At 38.9% G+C, this 24,886-nt stretch overlaps 1 protein-coding gene across 4 annotated transcripts in view; it reads left to right on the top strand.

Moving 5' to 3' along the window:
* Window positions 1-24,886, top strand: part of LOC143857953 (plant intracellular Ras-group-related LRR protein 6-like) — a 66,028-nt gene that overhangs the window by 32,326 nt on the left and 8,816 nt on the right. The window contains exons 12-20 of one of the 4 annotated variants that reach the window (XR_013238817.1): window positions 5,877-5,991; window positions 6,083-6,150; window positions 7,140-7,213; window positions 7,312-7,449; window positions 7,528-7,632; window positions 15,346-15,470; window positions 15,557-15,653; window positions 15,736-15,797; window positions 16,007-16,081. Coding sequence is in view for 3 of the 4 variants with exons in the window: in XM_077368517.1 (XP_077224632.1) it covers window positions 5,877-5,991; window positions 6,083-6,150; window positions 7,140-7,213; window positions 7,312-7,449; window positions 7,528-7,632; window positions 15,346-15,470; window positions 15,557-15,653; window positions 16,007-16,081 (797 nt within the window). In the remaining variant the exon portion in view is untranslated. The remainder of the gene's footprint in view (window positions 1-5,876; window positions 5,992-6,082; window positions 6,151-7,139; window positions 7,214-7,311; window positions 7,450-7,527; window positions 7,633-15,345; window positions 15,471-15,556; window positions 15,654-15,735; window positions 15,798-16,006; window positions 16,082-24,886) is intronic. The other 3 variants (XM_077368517.1, XM_077368518.1, XM_077368519.1) reach the window with 3 other exon arrangements.

Below are 24,886 nucleotides of genomic sequence, written 5' to 3'. Positions count from 1 at the left end.
TTTGCAGGGGTAGGGTCAGGGTTGGGTTTCCCGTGGTGCAGTGTCGAATCCATTGGATTTATATCCAACTGACCGTCTTACGTGGGAATTCCCGAGGGTATTCACTATTTTGCAGGGGTAGGGTCAGGGTTGGGTTTCCCGTGGCGCAGTGTCGAATCCATTGGATTTATATCCAACAGAACGTCTTACCTGGGAATTCCGAGGGTATTCACTATTTTACAGGGATAGGGTCAGGGTTGGGTTTCTCGTGGCGCGGTGTCGAATCCATTGGATTTATATCCAACAGACCGTCTTACGTGGGAATTCCCGAGGGTATTCACTATTTTGCAGGGGTAGGGTCAGGGTTGGGTTTCCCGTGGCGCAGTGTCGAATCCATTGGATTTATATCCAATAAAGTTAACTACCATTACATAAGCCCTATTTGAGAATACAAAATAGTAATAAACTAATTAACTATTACATAGATTTGTTACCCGTTCAGCAAAATACATCATCAAAATACAAATAAATCACCCCCTTGCATTGCTCCTAGAAGCAGCATTTGACTCAGGAGCACCACTTGCCTCACCAGTCCCATACCATTCCCAAAAATAATTGTTCACCTCTCCAGAGGTGGGGTTGTTCTGAACGACAACGATGGTTCGCCGATTCCAGTCTCTATCAATCGCATTCACTGTCCTCATCTTCAAGGATTGAGGGCGAATGGAATCCGGTACCGAAACATCCATCATCGCTATGTGATGTTGGGGTCCAAAGTACTGTCGGAGGATCCGCAGAGGCGAGTAAAAGGAAGTGCTCTGGAACCCCATTATCCGAACGCACTTCTGACCAGAAGTCTCGAGGACTGCAGAGGAAATGGGAACCCATGGGAGAGTCCACTCAATGTCCTTACTTTCGCGACCCTCAAGCCATATAGCCCAACTGTCGCGATCATCGAATGAAACCAACACCTCCCGAGTATTAAAACTCCTCGTTCAGGCTCGTCTTGGCAAAGGTGGTGGAGCCAAAATCCGTAATCTCTCCACTAGCCAAACCTAAATAAAAAAAAGTTAGAAATAATAATTACCCATAACTAAGTACATCATTCAAGCATTTTTAATAAATCATCCAATACTTACATAAAGAATGACGGAACTTCCCGAGAAGTCAGACTCAGATCCAGTAGATCGGCGAGCACTATCTAGGCTATCAAAAAGTTCCGCTAAGACAGTAGGAGCTAGATTTGCACCTTGGCGAACTTGATCAACCAAGTCTACAAAATATAATGGAATCAAGTCTGATGACTCTAATCGGCCCGGAAAGAGAAACATTGGATAAGCACATAATGCTAATGCATTTTCACGGCAACGGCGATACTCCATATCCAGTTCTCTACTTGGTGAAAAGACTTGTACTAGCTTATGCACAAAGTAACTACTTGCCTGACGGTAGTGACCTAGGGACTTCTGTGGCACGCCAATCAGACGGCTCAATGCCTTATCATAGCCTTCCTTAAAGGAAGGCTTGAACATGGGACCATCAGGAGAAATGCGGAGCATCATGCAAATATCTTCATGAGTCGGACAAAGCTCTTGCATTCCAAAATGAAACACATGCAAATCTAGATCCCAACAACTGATTGCGGCACGAATCAAACCCCAATCAACACAGATAGTGGCAATATTGCGTAAGCTGCATAGACCCACCGTGCCAAGATTAACTCCTTCCACTTGATGCAACCCATGGATCCATGCCAGCAAACCATTGTTGGAGACTTCAGCCATTCCGCTCGCCATCACTCGTAAAGGCCCCACGTAGGCTCGTATGTAGTCTCGTACAGTCGTACTATTATCAAATGACAAATGATAAACAATATATCTTATTAGCTCAAAAGATAAGCTAATAAGATAGGCCCACCGTAAATTAGAGACAAATTGAGTTTGTACTTTGTACAACTACAATGCTACAATCAGCAATTCAGCACATTCAATTTGAGTTGGAGACAAAAAATCAGCAATTCAGCACATTCAATCATAAACAATATTTGATAAAAATATTTTTGCACAATGGTACAATCAGCTCATTCAATCTAAATAATATTCAATTTTGAACTCAAACTCAATTCTCAAATTCTAAAATTCCTAAATGTAATTTTGAATCAGTAAACATTTTTGGAATCAAAATTCACATCTCATCTAAGGAATATCAATTTGCAACACCTTTAGTGCCACTAACAAGATCATCCATCAGCCCCCTATTTAGGCAAGTATAGTTTTTTTCAAAAAGGACAGTGGGGCAACTTCTTAGGATGAGCCAAGTATAGTTCCAAAGTCCAAAGTCCAAACCAAATGAATGGTTTGGATCATCCTATCAAGTGGGCTCCACTGTACTTTTGAAAAAATCACTCAGTCAGTCAGTTGTGCAATATTAAAACATGGTAGTACTAGTAGCCAAAAGCCACTGCCAAACCCAAATGTATTTTGATGGGCCACGGCCAAAACCCAAACATGGTAGCCAACCCAAAAGCACTACTTTATTTTGATGCGGGCACTCCTCACTTTATTAAAAATTTAAAAGTATGGTATGGCCTACACTACAGGATGATCCAAACTGTCCATTAGATGGGCCACGGCCTAAATAGGTTGGGCCCCAAAAATCATTTCCATAAAATTGATCCTAACCCTCCGATCTGAATGTTTGAGTGTTGATCCTAACCCTCTATAGATCGGAGGGTTAGGATCAACCTATGTAAATTAATTTTGGGGCAAAAACCTTTTTAGGCCGTGGCCCATCGGACGGTTTGGATCCATAGAGGGTTGATCCTAACCTTCTATAGATCGGACGGTTTGGATTATCCTATGGTGCGGGCCATGCCATACTTTTTAATAAAGTGAGGAGTGCCATTAAAAAAAACCGACAATTTCATAGAAACTGTGTGAGAATGGTTTCTCACAGAAACCATTCCCACACAGAAATGAGAAAACCCATCCCTTTTTTAGTTTTTTTTTTAAAAAAAGGAAAAAATATCAAATACATACCTTTTCGGCTTTTCTTCTTCTTCTTCTTCTTCTTTCTTCTTCTTCTTCTTCTTCTTCTTTGCCGGCGGGAATCGCGGGGCGGCAGTGAGAGAGGAGAAGGGGAGTGAGAGAGGGGCGGCAGTGAGGAGGAGGAGAAGAAGAAAAGTTGGTTTTTTCCTTTATTTTTAGGATTTTGACTTTTATTAGCTTTTAAAATGAAATTACAAAAAAAACCCCACTCAAAATACCCCCCTTACTGTTAAAAAATGACCATAAATGTAATTTCCCATCAAAAGTTGGGATTTGCGATTCCCATTACTAAAAAAATGGATTTAATGAAATGGGAATCGCGGTTTTAAGTTATGTGATTCCCGAATCCATACGAATAAAAACCGCAGATTTTATTTTCATAAAACGCGTATTTACAATTCCAGAATCGCGATTCCGGTGGAAACAGAATCGCGATTCCCAATTTAGGATTCGCGAGTCCAATGGAATCGATTCGGGATTCCCCAGAATCTGGGAATCGAATCGAATCACGATTCAGATTCGCGGTTCGGGGAATCGCGAATCCCCACCTTCAAGTGCGAATTCTGCTTCCTTGGGTTAGAGGGCTTATAGCATCTAACTCTTTCTCAATAATTATCAATGGCTTAGCGGAAAAGTTCTTTAAAGCATCAAGGGGTATCCGTCAGGGAGACCCATTGGCCCCGTACCTGTTCATAATGGTGGTTGAGGCCCTTGGTCTGATGTTGACAAAAGCGAACATAATGGGTCTTGTTGGGGGACTACAAGCTGGACCTTCAGGTGAAAGAAATCATCTGCTTTCAATTCGCGGACGACACACTAGTTTTCCTTCAAAACACCTCTTAGGCCATTCCTGATATTATGAAGATATTCAAGTGGTTTGAGGTTACTTCGGGCCTTAAAATCAACTTCAACAAAAGCATGCTTCTGGGAATTAATTTGGATCAGACAGAGGTGCAAAGATTGGCAATGTCGATTAGGTGTTCTGCTGGGACGTTTCCTGTTTCCTACCTATTCCTACGCTTAGGCTTCGGTGTTCCATCGGCTGCCCAATGGGACCCGGTAGTAGAAAGAATTGAAAGGAAACTTGCAACTTGGAAGAAGAAATACATCTCTCTTGGGCGGAGAATAACATTAATAAAAAGCGGCAATATCCAACATGCCGGTATACGTCATGTCTTTGTTCAAAATCCCGGTCAAGGTAGCATTGGCAATCGAAAGATTGTAGAGGAATTTCCTATGGGACGGAGATGGTAATTCAAAGAAAGTATGGCATCTAATTAGCTGGGAGAAAGTCACACAGTCTAAGCTGAATGGGGGCCTGGGTATTGGCAAGATCAGATTGCGGAATAAATCGTTACTTGGAAAATGGCTTTGGAGGTACGGTATCGAGAAATCGGCTCTATGGCATCGGGTCACTGGATTGAAATATGGATTCGAATGGGGGGATTGGAACATCAAAAAGCCATCGAGAGGAAGGGATCAGGAGCTTGGAAATCAATATGCTCCGTTAAAGAAGACTTCGAACAAGCAATTCGCTTCAAAGTGGGAAAAGGAACTAATGTATGATTTTGGCTGGATCAATGGTGTGCTCAATCACTACTATGCTTGGGATATCCATTTGCGTCGGAATTTCAAGGATGAGGAGATCCATGATTTGCAGAGACTCCTATCGGTCATAGAATCGACATATTGTTCCCAATTCAAGGAAGATGAACGAATTTGGATCCGGGCGTCTAATGGGGATTTCACCGCCAAATCTTTCTTTACGCTTGTAAACGCGGGACAACAATCTCCGGTGAGGCTTATTTGGATATTCCTAGCCCCCCCCCCCCCCCCCCCCCCCCCCCCCCCCCCCCCGAGGGTGGTGGCTTTTGGGTGGACTCTGATACACCGAAAAATCAACACCTGTGATCAGTTAAAGAAAAGACATTTCAGTCTAGTGAGTACGTGTGTTCTCTGCCACCGAGATGAGGAAACTTTGCATCATCTCATGCTGCATTGCCCATTCACATACTATTTATGGATAAGAACATTTGGAGCTTTTGGGATTTCTTGGGTTTGCCCTGAATCTATTAACTCTCTTCTCCTCGGATGGCGCTCAGGGCCTTTCGGTGACATGGGTCGAAATCTCTGGGCAACAATCCCCTATGCCATAGTATGGAACATCTGGGACGATGATTATGACGTACTTGGAACCGTATGGTATATGTGATGCTAATGAGGCGGAAGTTAGAGCCTTACTTTTTGGCATGCGGTGGGCCTTCGAACACGACCAACGTCCCCTGATAGTGGAAGGAGACTCCTCAAACGAGGTAGCTTGGGCGTCTGAAACATCAAAAGGTCCTTGGAAATTGCAGGACGCTGTTGCGGAAATACTGGATCTGATGCGGGTAGTCAAGCCGAGAATTGAACACCGCAAGCGATCGACGAATGAGGTGGCTGACAGCCTTGCTAAGGCGGGAGCTAATAGGGAGGATTTCAAATTAGTATCATATTTGTAATTAGTCTTGTTCATTAGGGAAGGGTAGTGTAGGCCTGATCCTTGGAAGGACACATTTTACTCTTTTCTTCTTGTACTAGCCCGGGAATGCCCGGTATCCAACTAATATCTTGTAAAAGCAGGTTGGGACTGTTGTTCCCGAATGCTCTTTCAATATTTATGGAAAATGTCATCTTTCAAAAAAAAAAAAAAAAGAACCTTTCAGTTCACCCACTTATAGTCTACTTATTTGGTTTTGCCTCATGGAATTACTAGCTTGGTAGTGTCCGTCCTTAATCTTTTACAAATGTTTGGATGACTATGATGATTTTTTCATGGTTATGATAATGAAGAATTCTTTATTTTGAAAGGACAAGTTTACGTGATTTTCACATGTTGGGATGAACATTTCAATCATGTTCTAGGCACGATGACTACGCTTAGGAAGCTTTTGCTTACTGGCAATCCTTTGCGGACTCTTCGAAGGTGTGAAGTGGAACTTGCATCTCTCAGTGCTTGATCATTACTTTGGGTTCTAGGTCTGGATGTTTTAGTTGACTGAATTTTTTTATCACAGCTCATTGGTAAACGGACCTACAGCCACTTTGTTGAAGCATCTGCAAAGTAGAGTCTCAGCTGATGAAGGTAAGCTGATTCCGCATACTGATTACTGTATTTTTGCATCTAGTAATTAATTTTTGTAACTTATAATTACTTTCCCATATATTGTATCTCTATGGAGCTTGCTTACTTCAAACATTTGATTTAGTGTGGTTGCTGTGATCAATGTGCCGGCATTCAGTGCCCAAAACGAAATAGGAACATTCAAATGGCCTATCCATTGCCTTTTGCTTCAGAGCCTCATCTTATTTATGTTATATGGGCCCCAACTCTGATAAATTCAGATTACCCGCCCTGCATGCTGGATTTACATTCCGACTTCTTATAGTCCAAGTCGGTGGGTAGGGGCAACTCTATGTGCTACGCTATGCTTGCTTGCGCCTATCGGCTGACTTGACTCTCTATTGTCTGCCGGTTCGCGACACTTTCTGGTAGTATGAATCGCTACGCTATGGAGCAGGAGCAATTTGCTTAGCTTTACATCCATCCCAATGTATCATTTCCAATATATTTGTGGGGAAGGCTTTGGGCCAGGTCATTTCGGGGCAAGCAGATCATTTATCGTAAAGAAGATGAGCTTGAAGAGAATGATTTGAAGTTCTTGCAGAGTTAGACCATGCATTACCGGACACAAGATATATCTTTCAAGGGATCTTTAGAATTACCACTGCTTAGTTTCAATTTGCTCCTGACCATCAAATGAAATGTGAATAACCCGTCCTCATCTCTTTGAAATTCCTTTTTTTTAGAAAACGGACAATTCAGAGGGCGTGGGTTCAAATCCCACTTCTGACAAAAAATACATTTTGCCGTTAAAAAAGGGGCAATTCGTCAATTGATTCATTTGACGTCATTTACAATATCAACTTTTTCATTGGATCAGCCAAGTTTAACTTAGAAACTGAAAGTCTGGTTTCCGTTCCAGATCCATATTTTTTTTAAATTGGTTCTTATCATTGATAATTAAACACTATGTTTTTTTATAAATTATAAAAGTAGGTTTTCTTGTGCAGTGTCTGGATCTGCTACCACTGCCATGAATGATGATCAGATTGCCATGGCATCTCGATTATCAATCTCTTCAAAGGTCTGTCTCTCACTATTTATTTCTTGTAAAAAATTAATTTCCCTTTATCTGACTGCTTGCTCACTTGTGATCATTTCTCCTGTATGTTTTCTCTGCAGGAACTTTCTCTAGGCGGGTTAGGCTTAAGCAGTATTCCACCAGTAGTATGGGAATCAAATGATGTTGTAAAAGTCGATCTTTCTAGGAATTCAATTGAAGTGCTACCTGATGAGCTTTCCTCCTGTTCCTCACTCCAGGTTAATAAAAAAATTAGTTTTATGCTATTAAAACAGACATAGTTTGTGAATGTCTTCTATTTCTGCCAAAATATGCAGACTTTGCTTTTGTCTGGCAACAAGATAAAAGAGTGGCCAGGTGCAGTTTTTGCATCACTTCTTAATCTTTCATGTTTGAAGCTGGACAAGAATCCTCTGGCACAGGTAAATTACATTTGTTTTTAGATTATATTGTAGTTGTACTATAAACATTATTTAAATGTCCTTCTCGAAGTACACTAAAAGAACTTTCATAGAGGAACTTCTGGAACTGACCCTTCAAAATAACTTCCTTACAATAGATACATTTATTTATACGCACTAGTTTCATATACTAACACATACATACATACAAACACACAAATACACAAACACACACACACACATACATATATATATACTAGTAAAAACCCCATGCGATGCACGGGCCGACAAAGAACTGTACAGATCACATCATAGGTTGAGCCAAACCGTCCATGTGATGGAACACAACATCAATAGGTTGTGCCCGTAAAATCATTTCCATAGGCTGATCGTAGCCCTCCAATCTATAGAGGTTTCCATAATTAAAAAAGCATAAAGGAGGGGGGTAGGATTGAAATTATGTGGCTTTAATGGGTGCCTTTGTTAAAAAGCATAAAGGAAGGGGTAGGATTGAAAATATGTGGATTGAATGGGTGCCTTTGTTAAAAAGCATAAAGGAAGGGGTAGGGTTGAAAATATGTGGGTTGAATGGGTGCCTTTGTTAAAAAAAGTCAAAAAAAGTGATGTGTAATTCTCATAGATTTTTGGGAGAAATTCAAATAATTCTCTCCTTTTCTCTTATGCTCTGTGTGTATATATATATATATATATATATATATATATATATATATATATATATATATATAGGAAAGTGAAGCTACACCGCCGGTGTAGCTAACTTAGCTACACCGCCGGCTTAAAATACAATGGGCCCACATTGTTTTGGTGATCCAAAGAATTCATTTGATTGGCCCTCACATAGATAGGGTGTCCACCAGCTCCATAGGATCATCCCAACCCTACGATTTGTGGAGGCAAAAATGAACGTGTAAAAACCTTCACAAATTTGTCCATTTTTGCCTCCACAGTTTGTAGGGTTGGGATGATCCCATGGAGCTGATTTTTTGTGGACACCCTATCTATGTGAGGGCCAATCAAATGAATGGTTTGGATCACCAAAACAATGTGGGCCCATTGTATTTTAAGCCGGTGGTGCTAAGTTAGCTACACCAGGCCGGTGTAGCTTCACTTTCCTCATATATATATATATATATATATATATATATATATATCTATATATATATATATATATATATATATCTATATATATATATATATATATATATATATATAGAGAGAGAGAGAGAGAGAGAGAGAGAGAGAACGGCTCATGGTGTCGTTACCAGGGAGCTTACCTGCGCACGTCTTATTAATAACGCTCCCATTGGCTGGTGTTACATGAGCCCCTACGATATTGAGATCGAACTCTAGCAAAACAAAACAATACCTCTTTTTTCTCCAAAAAAAACCCGTCTTCTCTACGCTCGTCCTCTCTGCTAGGGTTTCAACCATCGTCTCTTGGTGCACTAGTTTCTGAAGCAGGATCGAAGTCGAAGTCGAGCAAAGAATACAAGAAAAAATCCCGTCGTCTCAAGGGTAAACTCCGTCTCCTTCTCTTCAGCGCCTCTTCACCGAATGACGGCACATCTCCTCTTCTAGGGTTTCAAATCTCAGCTAAGCTTCTAGGGTTTCAAATCTCCTCTTCTACGAAGGAAAACCTACGCTCTTCTACGAAGGGTAAACTCCGTCTCCATCTTTTTTGTGCTTGTTCTTGTTGTCTTCTTGTGGGAATTTTTCTTTTTGGGTGTCCGCATCGATTTCCTTCAAGCATTGTAACCTTTGCTTTTAGTTTTTGTAAAATTGTCATTTTGTTTCTATATTTGCAATTTTTTTACGTTTTTTGGTTATGTTCTTTCATCTGTATCTGAATAGAAGATCCTGGATCAGTTGAAAGGGAATTCAATTTTTTATTGAGGTGAGTTTGTAATTTTTTGCCCCGCATTGATTTTTTAGCTGTTTTCAAGTATTTTTGCCATATTAGGGAGAGTCGAATTGGATTTATTGGATGAATTGGGAGGCATGCTCTAGGGCCTTATGTAATAGGGTAGATAATGATCTCTGAGTCCGTTATAAAAATCCAAAACAAACAGGGCCTAAATGTGGCAAAAATGAGGCCTGTGTATTACGATTAGAGAAATATTAAAGTAAAGGGAGTGAGGGAGAGTAAGCCTAAATCTCTATTTTTGTTTTGTGTGACTCCATAAGGCCCTGTTTGTTTTGGATTTTGATAACGGACTCACAATCTGTTTTCCAAATTTCGAACAAACTGGGCTTGAATGTGGCAAAAATGAGGCCTGTGTATTATGTTAGAGAAATACTAAAATCTGGAGCTGCTAGTTGATACTTTTTTTAGCATGTTAAATTCATTTTGTCCTTGTGGTCATCTTCTATGCTTATCTGTTGATGGATGTGTTTTTGTTAAGGTACTTTAAATGGATGATTCTTCGTTTCAAGGTTGTGGGTTTCCTGTCCAAGAAGCTGTTGGACAGTCGTCATGGTTTGTTGATGACGCTGAGTTGCAATATTTCGAGATGACAATCAATGATGTAGATGCCAATGGGTTACTTATGGGTGACGAGGGAGTTGATCTAAATGAAGGTAATTTTGTAGAGATTGGTGATGATGTGACTGGAGATGAGAGTATAGAGAATAAGCCATTTGTTAGCCAGGTGTTCGAAAGAATGTACGACTTTTATAATGCTTATAGGTTCGTTCAAGGTTTTGGAATACGAAGATCCACTGCAGTTAAGTCGACGAAAACAGATGTGATATTTAGGAAGTTTGAATGCGCCAAGGAAGGAAAGAAAGATCCTAATGACAAGAGAATGACTAGTAGGGGAGTGAAGGAGCGCCGCATTGTGACAATAGGTTGTGAAGCAAAGATGTTAATAAAACTGAAAGATGGGAAGTGGAAAGTGACAGTCTTTCAGGACATACATTCCCATGAGCTTACCTCCCTACTTAGAAGACGCATGTATCGTTTACACAATCAACTCCATAAGGCTTGAAGTTGTAGGAATTTGATAGATACTTTTCATACCATGGGGATGCGGCTTTCTGGTATTGTAAAGACCGTTAATGTTTTATCTGATGGAGCATCCAGTCTTTTGTCAGCAGACCAAGTGCAATTCCATTTGAAAATGAAGAGGAAGAACAATATGGGCCAAAGACGGTATCATAGTGGCCAACCAACTGCAACAGAAACGACAGAAGAACCGGACTTATTTTTTCCTCTGGAGTTGGATACGAGTGGTTCATTAAGATAAATGTTTTGGGCTAGTTCGAGGGTTAGAGATGTTTACGATGTTTTCAACAATCTTATCGTATTTGATATGACGTACAGGACCAACAGGTATTTGATGCCCTTCACATCATTTACAGGAGTCAATCATCATAGGAAATCTACCCTGTTTGGTTGTACACTCTTAGCCGGTGAGGAGGATACCTTCACCTAGTTATTTGAGTAGTGGCCGATATGCATGCATGGGAGAGCTCCAGGAGTTATCATTACTGATATAGACATTGCGTTGCGAATTGCTATGGGACTATCTTCCCAAATACTCACCACTAATTTTGTTCCTAGTATATTAGTAAGCATTTAGTTGAGAATGTTGCAGCCATGCGAATTCTAGGCAGTGACTTTTCGAAGGATTACGATCTTTGGTATGACACGACTGAAATAGATGAATGTGAGAAAGAATTGTTGAAATTAGTGGAGAAGCATAACATTAAAGAAGATGATTGGTAAGGGAAAATGTGGGAGGTAAGGAGACATTGGGTGCCAGTTATTGGAGACATACTTTCACTTCAGGCATGATTTCTTGCCAGCGTAGTGAAAGTATGTATGTTTTCTTTGATAGTTTTGTTAACCAGAAGGCTTATCTGCAAGATTTCTTCACTCAATACGAGAAAACGATGAACGCTTTCTTTGATAGTTTTGTTAACCAGAAGACTTCTCTCCAAGATTTCTTCACTCAATAAGAGAAAATGCTTGCTTAGCGTTGAAAAAATAAAACAGAAGAAGATTTTAAGTTGAAAAACACTGGGTGGACAATGAAGATAAGTAGCCCATTGGAAAAGAAGCCTGCAAAAGTCTATACAAGGACAATATTTGCCCTATTTTTTGCTGAGCTTGATGCTAGTATTCAGTATTGGAATAAGAAGTGCAGTAAAAATGGCAACGTGACAAGCTACAATGTAGTACGCAAGGGTATTGATGTAAATACGATAAAAGGGCGTACGGTTGTATATAACGATGCCGACGATGTATGTGCCACCTGTGATTGTGTGATGTTTGAGACTAAAAGAATATTATGCAGACATATACTTAACATATATGATAAGAAGCGTTTACTTGAGATTCCTGAGCGTTACATCTTATATTGGTAGTCTGTGCTAGTATTCACTTCTTATTCCAATACAGAGTACTAGCATCAAGCACAACAAAAAATAGGACAAATAGTGTCCTTGTATAGACTTTTGCAGGCTTCTTTTCCAATGAGCTACTTGTCTTCATTGTCCACTCAGAATTTTTCGATTTAAAATCTTCTTCTGTTTTCTTTTTTCGACGCTCGGCAAACGCTTTCTCATATTGAGTGAAGAAATCTTGCAGATAAGTCTTCTGGTTAACAAAACTATCAAAGAAAGCGTTCATACTTTTAATATGCTGACTAGAAGTCACGCCTGCAGTGAAAGTATGTCTCTAATACACTAGCACCCAATGTCTCCTTACCTCCCACATTTTCTCTAACCAATCATCTTCTTTAATGTTATGCTTCTCCACCAATTTCAGCCATTTTTTCTCACATTCTTCTATTTCAGTCGTGTTATACCAATGATCTTAATCCTTCGGAAAGTCACTGCCTGGTATTCGCATGGTTGCAACATTCTCAACTAAATGCTTACTAATGTTCCAGGAACAAAATCGGCGGTGAGTATTCGGGAAGACAGTCCTAATAGCATTTCGCATCGCAATGTCTATATCAGCAATGATAGCTCCTGGAGCTCTCCCATGCATGCATATCAGCCACTGCTCAAATAACTAGGTGAAGGTATCATCATTTTCATCGGCTAGGAGTGCACAACCAAACATGGTAGATTGCCTATGATGATTGACTCCTGTAAATGGTGCGAAGGGCATCGAATACCTATTGGTCCTGTGCGTCACATCAAATACGATAACATCACTGAAAACATCGTAAGCATCTCTAGCCCTCGAATCAGCCCAAAACATCTATCTCAATGAACCACTCGTATCCAACTCTAGAGCAAAAAATAAAGTCCGGATCTTCTGTTCGTTTCTGTTGCAGTTGGTTGGCTACTATGACAGCATTATGGCCCATATTGTTCTTCCTCTTCACTTTCAAATGGGATTGCACTTGGCCTGCTGACAAAAGACCAGATGCTCCATCAGATAGAACATTAACGGTCTTAACAATACCAGAAGGCCGCATCTCCATGGTATGAAAAGTATCTATCAAATTCCTATAACTTACTGTCTTATGGAGTTCATTGTATGAACGATGCATGCTTCTTCTAAGTAGGGAGGTAAACTCATGGGAATGTATGTCCTGAAAGACTGTCACTTTCCACTTCCCATCTCTCAGTTTTATTAACATCTTTGCTTCACAACCCACTCTCACAATGCGGCGCTCATTCACTTCCCTACCTGTCATTCTCTTGTCATTAGGATCTTTCTTTCCTTCCTTGGCGCATAGAAACTTCCTAGATATCACATCTCCTGTTTTTATCGACTTGGCTGTAGTGGATCTTCGTATTCCAAAACCTTGAACCAACCCATAAGCATTATAAAAGTTGTATGCTCGAACACCTGGCCAACAAACGGCTTATTCTCTATACTCTCCTCTCCATTCACATCATCACCAACCTCTACAAAATTTACTTTCATTTAGATCTACCCCCTCGTCACCCATAAGTAACCCATCTGCCTTTATATCATTGATTGCCATGTCGAAATATTGCAACCCAGCGTCATCAACAAACCCTGATGACTGTCCAGCAGCTTCTGGGACAGGAAACCCATAACCTTGAAATGAAGAATCATCCATTTAAAGTACCTTAACAAAAAACCATCCATCAACAGATGAGCATAGATGGGGACCACAAGGACAAAATGAATTTAACATGCTCAGAAAAGTATCAACTAGCAGCTCCAGACTTTAGTATTTCTCTAATCATAATACACAGGCCTCTTTTTTGCCACATTTAGACCCTGTTTGTTTTAAATTTTGAATAGAGATTGTGAGTTCGTTATCAAAATCCAAAATCCAAAACAAACAAGGCCTCAAGGAATCACACAAAACAAAAGTAGAGATTTAGGCTAACATTACACATGCCTCATTTTTGCCACATTTAGGCCCAGTTTGTTTTAAATTTTGAAAACAGACTGTGAGTCCGTTATAAAAATCCAAAACAAACAGGGCCGTAGGGTATCACACAAAACCGCAGATCGACAGCATTCCTCCCAATATATCCAATAAATCCAACTCGACTCTCCCTAATATGGCAAAAGTACTTGAAAATAGCTAAAAATATCAATGCAAGGCAAAAAAATTACAAAATCACCTTGATAAAAAAAAACAAATCCCTTTCAATTGATCCAGAATTTTCTATTTAGATACAGATGAAAGAACATAACCAAAAAACGCAAAAAATTGCAAATGTAGAAACAAAATGGCAGATTTACAAAAACTTAAGGCAAATGTTACAATGCTTGAAGGAAATTGATTTCGGACACCCAAAAAGAAAAATTCCCACAAAAAAAACAACAAGAAGAAGCACAGAAAAGATGGAGACGGAATTTACCCTTCATAGAAGAGGAGACCAGTAGATTTTCCTTCGTAGAAGAGGATATTTAAAACCCTAGAAGGTTCGTTGAGATTTGAAACCCTGGAAGAGGAGATGTGCTGCCGTTCGGTGAAGAGGCGCTAAAGAGACGGAGACAGAGTTTACCCTCGAAAAGATAGAATTTTTTCTTGTATTCTTTGCTCGACTTCGACTTCGATCCTGCTTGAGAAACTAGGACACCAAGAGACGATGGTTGAAACCCTAGCAGAGAGGACGAGCGTAGAGAAGACGGGTTTGTTTGGAGAAAAAAGAGGCGTTTATTTTTGGTCAAGTTCGATTTTAATATCGTAGGGGGCCCACGTAACACCAGCCAATGGGAGTGTTATTAATAAAACGTGCGCAGGTAAGCTCCCTGGTAACGACACCAGGAACCGTTCTCTCATATATATATATATATATATATATATATATATATATATATATATATTGTTAAAATTCCTACGTTTTATAGTTGATCCCAAAATTCCATCGAAATCCCATGGAAAATAGTCCAACTTGAATCTTATTTGCCCAAAACTATCATTCATCACCCAATTCACTACAAATGTAACAGGCATAGGTTTCATGATTGTTAATGGGTTCAAACTCAAAGTTAGTTTATCTTACAGATTGACACACTAAGACTAACACTAGACTGCTATCCATGTTGGTCTGGAAATTCTGTATAGAAATGCTAAGAATTGCGTTGAAAAAAGTTAGAATATAGTTGTTTTAGCCTGATCGTAATTCTTCACATGTGTAAATATTATTAATATTCCTATTAAATCTGTAAAAAATATTCTAAAATTCTTATTATTTGCGATCCAGTTCTACTATTATCTTCAATTATGTTTCTTCAGAGGTCTCATTGGACTTATGTGCTCACAGATACCTTTAGATGGCTTTAGAAGTCTCTCAAAAGTCCAAGTACTGGATTTGAGCTATAATGCATCTTCTTTACCAGACCCTTCTGCACTTTCTAGTATGCCCGAGTTGCAGGAGCTTTACTTGAGGTTTGAATGAGAAACCACTATTTTCTATGACTTATTCTACATCTATGCATTTTTTTGTAAATTGCTTTTTTTTTTTAACTCCACAGGCGCATGCAGCTGCGTGAAGTCCCTTTGGATTTATTAAGCTTACCAAAACTGCGGATATTGGACTTGAGCCAGAATTCTCTTGTATCAATACCTAAGGTAAATGACATCCTTAATTTAAAACCTGAACTCTATAATGAAAATCCTTCTGCTTGACTTTAACTTGGCCGAGACAACCCAGTTTGGTGAGGCAGCCAGGACGGAGTTCAAACTTCAATTTTATAGTTCAATCAGATGATCGAGGTAGATGATTTTTCATCGACTCTTCTGATTCTTCGTAAAATTTTCCAAGTGGAGTACGAATTTTCAAAAATTGCCTAAACTAGTTAGGAAGCTGTGCCAATAAATATAATTAAACTGCTCATTTTCAAGCATCATGTTGTAAGTTCCCATGTGCATATACATTCTTTTCTATTAGAGACTAAAACTTGTTTTTTATTCTTGGCAAACAGGAATTCAAGAATTTAATCTCTCTTACTGAGCTTGATCTGTCTGACAACAACATTGCGACCCTTCCTCCAGAATTGGTCAGATTTTTATTCCTTTCGTTTTGTTTTTCTTCACTAGGATACTATATTTTCGAAGTCTAGTTTCTAACGAAAGAAACGACACTTAAAATTTCAAAGTATTTTGAGAGTTATGACAGAAATGGTGAAACTCGTCTGTTTTCGGCTTGCTAATAATTATAATGTTAGATTCTCGGTCTGTATTTTGTAGCTCAAAATTCCAGACGTTATCGAAAGCCCGTTTCATCTTTGAAAAAATGCTATAATATTGTAGTCTTTTTTAACAAAATAGCTTCATCAAACACATCTCAACACAACAATTAGAAAAAACCTTCTCTCCATTGGCTCTTCACTATGCCAGATGCATCAACGGATTTTAGGAATAATACTCCTTTAGGGCAGTACACCAAAAGGTTGATTAGGGAACGTTGTTTGGTGTCTGTCCATCCATCAGCCATAATGCTGCCAGTAGATCTCCATGACATCCTAAACTCCTCCAAGTAGCTATTTACTTCATCCACTGTATTCTTTAAAATGGTCCCCCTTAAATCATGATAAGCAGGTGCCTTATAACCCGAACCCACGGCATTCACAGTATCGAACATAGGTTGCCAGAAAGGTGAATTGGCAACATTGAAAGGGAGGTTGGCATTATAGCAAAGCATGCCAACCGCCATGTTTGCCCTATCTATGGTTTCGTTGGTTGCCAAAGTACTTTTAATGCTTGGCTGGGGTCCGGGGGTTGTTCGTGGTGCAAAAAAGTTCCTGATCACACCTGTGATTCCATTCTTCTTCCTCTTTGTACCACTTGGTTGTACAACAACTTCTTTCTCTTTCGCCGAGTCATTGGTATAGTGCTAATGTCTTTTTCCCCATCCTCTTGCTCATCTTCCTCTTCTTTTTCTGGTGTGCCATAAAAACCACCAATCTCTGCTCTGGATACGTTCTTCCTAGCCCTTTCTTTTCTCTCTGAATCTAAGGGGCCGTTTGGATACACGGATTTTAGAATTCAGGTTTTTAGTTTGAAAACAGTGTAAAAGAGGGTTCATCATCAAGGTGTTGTATGCTGTCCTGGCAGCGTTTCTTGGATTTTAAGTTAGAAATTCAGGTTTTAAAAATCTCTCATGCATCCTAAGATTTCTAAAACCTGGAAATATGGGAGGATCTGCTACTCTCTTGCTGATGGAAGAAGTAAAAAACGAGTCAAAACGACAGCTGGTCTGCTTCTTCTCGTCTCTTAGCTACAATTTTGAAGAAATCCCGGATTCTAAAATCCGCTTATCCGAACGGCCTATAAGAGTTGATTCATTCGGTATTTTATATCTTCAGACACTTTTTGACGTGCTGCTACCTCACCAGGAACAACCGCTAGATGTTCATTCAACCGGGTTATACCTCCACCCGATATGACTTTGCCACAAAATATGCAACTTACTTTGTTTTTTTTTTTTTTTGACCCGGAACCAATGTTCCGTAAGCCCATGCCGGGTCATCCGATCTAGCAGATGCCGAACCAATAGAGGATGGTCTTCCAGAAGGTAATGAACCACTCATTTTGTAATGAAAGAAGAGTAGAAGAAGGGGAGAAATGAAGTTTGAAATGAAAGAAAAGAAATGGAAACAAAAGCTTTTACTTTCCTGAAACTTGAAGCCTTTAGAGGAGAATCAAAACCCGTGAACTTGAGTTGAAGAAAGTAGCCTTCACTTGAAGTTTGAAGCCTTTGGAAATTTGTAGAGTGGTGTTGTAGTTGTAAACCTTCCCTTTGCTCCAAAATAGGCTTAGATTAAAGATTATAATAGTTGAAGAAGACTTAGTAGAGGAGTGTAAGTGAGAGTGTAAAAGAGAAGGAATGAACGATGTATGTGAAGGCGGAGAAGTTGGTGGAGAAAGGGGTATTTATAGAGGTTTAATGGCTTGCATAAGTGGCAATGACAAAAATACTCTTCCCAACAGCTATAAAATGGCTATAAACGGTCTCATTTTGGGGCTAAAATAGTAAAAAATGCCAAAATAGCCGTTACAGGGGCATTGTGGTAATTTCTGCAAAAAAGAGAGAGTCAAAACTAGCCGTTATGAGTAATTTCGGATGAAATCTTGAATTTCGTCCATTTTGGACAAAATTCCGGATTTCGGAAAATTTCGTCCAAAATGACCGAAGTTTTAACCGAAACGGAATTTTGGGGATTTAGTTCCGTTTTCGGAATGAAACCGAAACGTTTTGTCCATTCGGATGAAACGAAACGAAATTTACAACAAAGCTCCATTTACTCGCTATTTTTTATTATGTTTAAATATTCCATGTGTGTGTGTGTGTGTGTCTCTCTCTCTCTCTCTCTCTCTCTATATATATATATATATATAGAGAGAGAGAGAGAGAGAGAGAATGTATGTGAGCTAGAACTCATATATATATATATATATATATATATATATATATATGAGTTAAGTGAAGCTACACATACGTGTAGCTAACTTAGCTACACCAACGGCTTAAAATAAAGTGGGCCCACATTGTTTGGGTGATCCAAACCATTCATTTGATAGACCCTCACATTGATAGGGTGTGCCCAAAAAATCAGCTCCATAGGATCATCCCCACCCTTCAAACTGTGGAGGCAAAACTGGACAGATTTGTGAAGGTTTTTACGCGTCCATTTTTGCCTCCACAAATTGTAGGGTTGGGATGATCCTATAGAGCTGATTTTTTGGGCACACTATCTATATGAGGGCCCATCAAATGAATGGTTTGCATCACCCAAACAATGTGGGGCCCACTGTATTTTAAGCCGTTGGTGTAGCTAAGTTAGCTACACGTATGTGTAGCTACACTTCTCTCTCTCTCTCTCTCTCTATATATATATATATATATATATATATATATATATATATATATATATATATATATATATATATCGGAAAAGTGTTGCTATTCTGTCTTGTAGCTAACCTTATCTACTCGGTCCGGTTAAATACAGTGGGGGCCCACATTGTTTGGGTGATCCAAACCATTCATTTGAAAGTCCCCTGCCTAGATAGGGTGTCCACCAAAAATCAGACCCATAGGATGATCCTAACCCATCCAATAGTGGAGGGGAAAATGAGAAAAAATGGACAGACACAGTTTGTCTACAAACAAAGTTGGGCCCCCACTGTATTTAACCCGACCGAGTAGATAAGCTTAGCTACAAGACCGAGTAGTCACACTTTTCCGTATATATATATATATATATATTGAGGAAAAGGATTGTACGCTCGAGCGTACCAAGCTTATGGTTCGCTCGAGTGCCCAATCACATGTGGGCCCACTTTGTTAAGATGATCCAAAGCATTCATTTGAAAGGCCCTTACATAGTTGGGGTGTGTACCAAAAATCAGCTCCATAGGATCATCCTAACCAATGAAGCACAGATAAGGGTACAACACGATATGGGTACGTGGATACGTGATTTAAAAAAAAAAAGGATACGGGTACGTTGGGGGGTACGTTGAATATAATATATTTTATATTTTATTATATATTTATAAAAATTAAAAAATTAAATATTTTGTTAAAGAATTCAAACAATTTAATTGGAGAACAATCAAATAACAATAACATCACCAAAATGTAGTATTATTTCACCAAAATCTAATATTACTTCTAAGTTAGGTATTTAATTAAGGGATATATATATATATATATATATATATATATATATATGAGAAAACGGTTCCTACACATATGTGTAGATAAGTTATCTACACACTAGCTTAAAATACAGTGGGGGCCACATTATTTGGGTGATCCAAACCATTCATTTTTAAGGCCCTCACATAGATAGGGTGTCCACAAAAAATCAGATCCATAGGATCATCCTAACCATTCGAACTGTGGAGGCAAAAAATGGACTAGTTTGTGAAGGTTTAAAGACATCCATTTTACCTCCACAAATCGTAGGGTTGGGATGATCCTATGGATCTGATTTTTTGTAGACACCCTATCTATGTGAGGGCCTTTAAAATGGGTGGCTTGGATCACCCAAACAATGTGGGCCCCCACTGTATTTTAAGCTAGTGTGTAGAGAACTCTCTACACATGTGTAGGAACCGCTCTCTCTCTCTCTCTCTATATATATATATATATATACACATATGTGTAGAGAGTTCTCTACACACTAGCTTAAAATACAGTGGGGGCCCACATTGTTTGGGTGATCCAAGCCACCCATTTTAAAGGCCCTCACATAGATAGGGTGTCTACAAAAAATCAGATCCATAGGATCATCCAAACCCTACGATTTGTGGATGTAAAATGGATGTCTTTAAACCTTCACAAATTAGTCCATCTTTTGCCTCCACAGTTCGAATGGTTAGGATGATCCTATGGATCTGATTTTTTGTGGACACCCTATCTATGTGAGGGCCTTAAAAATGAATGGTTTGGATCACCCAAATAATATGGGCCCCCACTGTATTTTAAGCTAGTGTGTAGATAACTTATCTACACATGTATAGAGAAAACGGTTCCTACACATGTGTAGATAAGTTATCTACACACTAGCTTAAAATACAGTGGGGGCCACATTATTTGGGTGATCCAAACCATTCATTTTTAAGGCCCTCACATAGATAGGGTGTCCATAAAAAAATCAGATCCATAGGATCATCCTAACCATTCGAACTGTGGAGGCAAAAAATGGACTAATTTGTGAAGGTTTAAAGACATCCATTTTACCTCCACAAATCGTAGGGTTGGGATGATCCTATGGATCTGATTTTTTGTAGACACCCTATCTATGTGAGGGCTTTTAAAATGGATGGCTTGGATCACCCAAACAATGTGGGCCCCCACTGTGTTTTAAGCTAGTGTGTAGAGAACTCTCTACACATATGTGTAGGAACCGTTTTCTCATATATATATATATATATATATATATATATATATATATTATTGATATTTTGATATATTCACCCCACTTTTTGTTAATTGGGACAGCCCCTCTATTTTAAATCTGTAATTTTGGATTTAATTCGAACTAGGTGCGCACCCGATATGTACCCAAACCCCCAAACTGGATTTTAGTTTTGTTTGATGTTTGGGTGCATATTCGGTACGCACCCAAAGAGTACCCAAGAGCCCCCGCACCCGACACGGGTGCGTGGGCCTCCGGAGAGTAACCCACCCATTTGTGGAGGGCAAAATGGACATACCACAAATCTGCCCATTTTTGCCCTCCACTTTTGGAGGGGTTAGGATGATTCAATGGAGCTGATTTTTGGTACACACCCTATCTATGATAGAGCCTTGTAACTGAATGCTTTGCATCACCACAAAAAAATGTGGGACCCATGTGATTGGGCACTCGAGTGTACCATAAGCTTGGTACGCTCGAGCGTACAATCCTTTTCCTCATATATATATATATATATATATATATATATATATATATATATATATATGAGAAAAGTGTTCCTGCGCAGCTGCTTAGCTTATCTGAGCAGCTGCTTCAAAAACTCATGTGGCCCCACATTTTTGGCGTGATCCAAAGCATTCATTTGGAAGGCCCTTCCATTGATATTGTGTGTACCAAAAATGAGCCCTTTAGGATCATCCTAACCCTGCCATTTGTGGAGGGAAAAAATGGTCAGTGTCTGTCCATTTTCACCTCCTCCTTTGATTGGGTATAGATGATCCTATAGGGCTGATTTTTGCTACACACCCTATCCATGGAAAGGCCTTTCAAATGAATGCTTTGGATCACCCCAAAAATGTGGGCCACATGAGTTTTTGAATCAGCTGCTCAGATAGCTGAGATAAGCTATCTGAGCAGCTGCGCAGGAACACTATTCTCTCGCTCTCTCTCTCTCTCTCTCTCTCTCTATATATATATATATATATATGAGAAAACGGTTCCTACACATATGTTTAGAGAGTTCTCTATACACTAGCTTAAAATACAGTGGGGGCCCACATTGTTTGGGTGATCCAAGCCATCCATTTTAAAGGCCCTCACATAGATAGGGTGTCTACAAAAAATCAGATCCATTGGATCATCCCAACCCTACGATTTGTGGAGGTAAAATGGATGTCTTTAAACCTTCACAAATTAGTCCATTTTTTGCCTCCACAGTTCGAATGGTGAGGATGATCCTATGGATCTGATTTTTTATGGACACAGTATCTATGTGAGGGCCTGAGGGCCTTAAAAATGTATGGTTTGGATCACCCAAATAATGTGGCCCCCACTGTATTTTAAGCTAGTGTGTAGAGAACTTATCTACATATATGTGTAGGAACCGTTTATATATATATATATATATATATATATATATATATATATATATATATATATATATATATATATATAGAGAGAGAGAGAGAGAGAGAGAGAGGAAAGGTTCCTGCTAACGTTAGCAGGTAAGCTTACCTGCTAATGCTAGCGTAAAACAAGGTGGCCCACATTGTTGGGGGGATCCAAAGCATTCATTTGGAAGGCCCTTTCATGGATAGGGTGTCCACAAAAAATCAACTCCATTGGATCATCTTAGGGTGTCCATTTGTGGGGTGAAAAAATTGGCAGATTAGTGGACAAACAATATCTGTCCATTTTCAGCCCCACCCACAAATGGACATCCTATGATGATCCCATGAAGCTGATTTTTGGTACACACCCCATCCATGATGGAGCCTTTCAAATGAATGCTTAGTTTCAGCCCAACAATGTGGCCCACCCTTGTTTTACTCTAACGCTAATGCTTAGGCTAAGCACGTTTTCAGCTCCATTAGCTAGCTGCTAACGTTAGCAGGAACCGTTTCCTCATATATATATATATATATATATATATATATATACTAGGAAAAAAGCACGTGGGATGCACGGGCCGACAAAGAACTGTACGGACCACATCATAGGTTGATCCAAACCGTCCATGTGATGGAACACAACATCAGTAGGTTGTGCTCGTAAAATCATTTTCATAGGCTGATCCTAGCCCTCCAATCTATAGAGGTTTCCATAATTATAAAAGCATAAAGGAGGGGGGTAGCATTGAAATTATTTGGCTTTAATGGGTGCCTTTGTTAAAAAGCATAAAGGAGGGGGTAGGATTGAAAATATGTGGGTTGAATGGGTGCCTTTGTTAAAAAAAGTCAAAAAAAGTGATATGTAATTCTCATAGAATTTTGGGAGAAATTCAAATAATTCTCTCATTTTCTCTTCTGCTATATATATATATATATATATATATATATATATATATATATATATATATATATATATAGAGAGAGAGAGAGAGAGAGAGAGAGAGAGAGAGCTCATATATGAAATTATGAACTAATGTCTATGATAACATATCTTCCATTATTATAGGGGTTTAGCCTCTAGCTTTGACCTTGAGGTCGGAGGTTCAATCCGAGCTTAAATACCAAAAAAAAAAACAAAAACAAAGGGGTTGGCTCTGTAGCTCAATAGTTGAGGCTTTGTTTCTCAACCTTAAGGTCGTAGGTTCGATCCCAGCTTACCTACGAAAAAAAGAAGAAGAAATCTTCCATTATATCTCATCCCTGGCTTGTCAACATGTTTGATTTATGGGGTATTGTTGTGTTTCAGTCAGCTTATACTCTTTCAGTTTTTTCCTTTTGTTGTCATAATTGTATATTTGTTGAAAAATATCTTTTAAAAAAAAAAAATTGTATATTTGTATCTTGGCTGTTTTGGAGGTCCAAAGCTTTCTATTCTTGTTATTTAATGACAAAGAAGTCGCTGTGATGATCAGTTTGCATTGATTTTCTTGAAGAAAAACAAATCAACTTTGTCATCATTTTCATCAAAAATTGTGATTTGTAACCCAAAAAGAAGAAGAAAAAAATAGATAAGGTTTTGGTGAATGGCCTTGTCGACATGTCTCCAAGTAAAGTATCCGTGTTACATAGTTTAAAAACATTTACTGATTTCATAAATTTCCTCTTGTTTTATATGGTTGTTTTTCTTCAAGCAAGGGAGGCTGATTTAGCATCATTTAGGAATCTTTATCACTGTATATACAATATTTTCTGCACGGGGTTGGTAACATTAATATGTGACTGATACAGAAGATGAAATCTACTATGGATGCATCGGTACCAATTGATGTTGAAAAAAATTACTATGGATACTCTAATACCAATTATGGAATAACATGAAATTTACTGCTAAGATAACAACAACTCTCCTTTCATGAATTAATAAACCAGTAATATACCATTCAAAAAAATAAATAGAAAATAAACTAGGAATATGAAATTTGCAGCCAAAGGAAACCAGATCAAGGTTGATTGCAACCTGGGATCTGATCATTGGAAAATCTTGCTGAAATCTACAGCAAGACTTTCAAGATTTGGAGATTCTCCAAGACGAAACCCCCTGAACTAATCTATGGCCAGTGTAAGAGCCAAAAAACAACAAAATTCTTGCACAGGAAAATAATACGCAAACCAAGAAGAAATCCCATGAACTGATCTATTGCCAATTCAAGAACCAAAAAGAAACAAATTTCTTGCGCATTAAATTATACCCAATCTCCTTATTCCAATCAAAAATTGTTTTTAAACAAAGAGAGTAATACATATATAACCCCCTTAAGTCTTATTTTGAATAGAATTTCAATTCTATTTGGATTAGTTTTTTAAGGAAATTAAAACTCCTAAAAACAATGCCCTATTTAGAATAAACTTCTAATGGAAATAAAACACCTAAGACTTTCAATGAAAATAATACGCGTTAGACTTTCAATGGAAATGAAACGCCTTAGACTTTCAATACCTATAAAAACCTTTGAGTATGTCATTCGACACGGTTTCAGGTTCG

This window comes from Tasmannia lanceolata, unplaced genomic scaffold (assembly GCF_043159265.1).
Source record: "Tasmannia lanceolata isolate RefF3 unplaced genomic scaffold, GAP_Taslan_0.1 ptg000025l, whole genome shotgun sequence".
Classification (NCBI taxonomy): Eukaryota; Viridiplantae; Streptophyta; class Magnoliopsida; order Canellales; family Winteraceae; genus Tasmannia; species Tasmannia lanceolata.
This window is presented reverse-complemented; position numbering and strand designations above follow the sequence as displayed.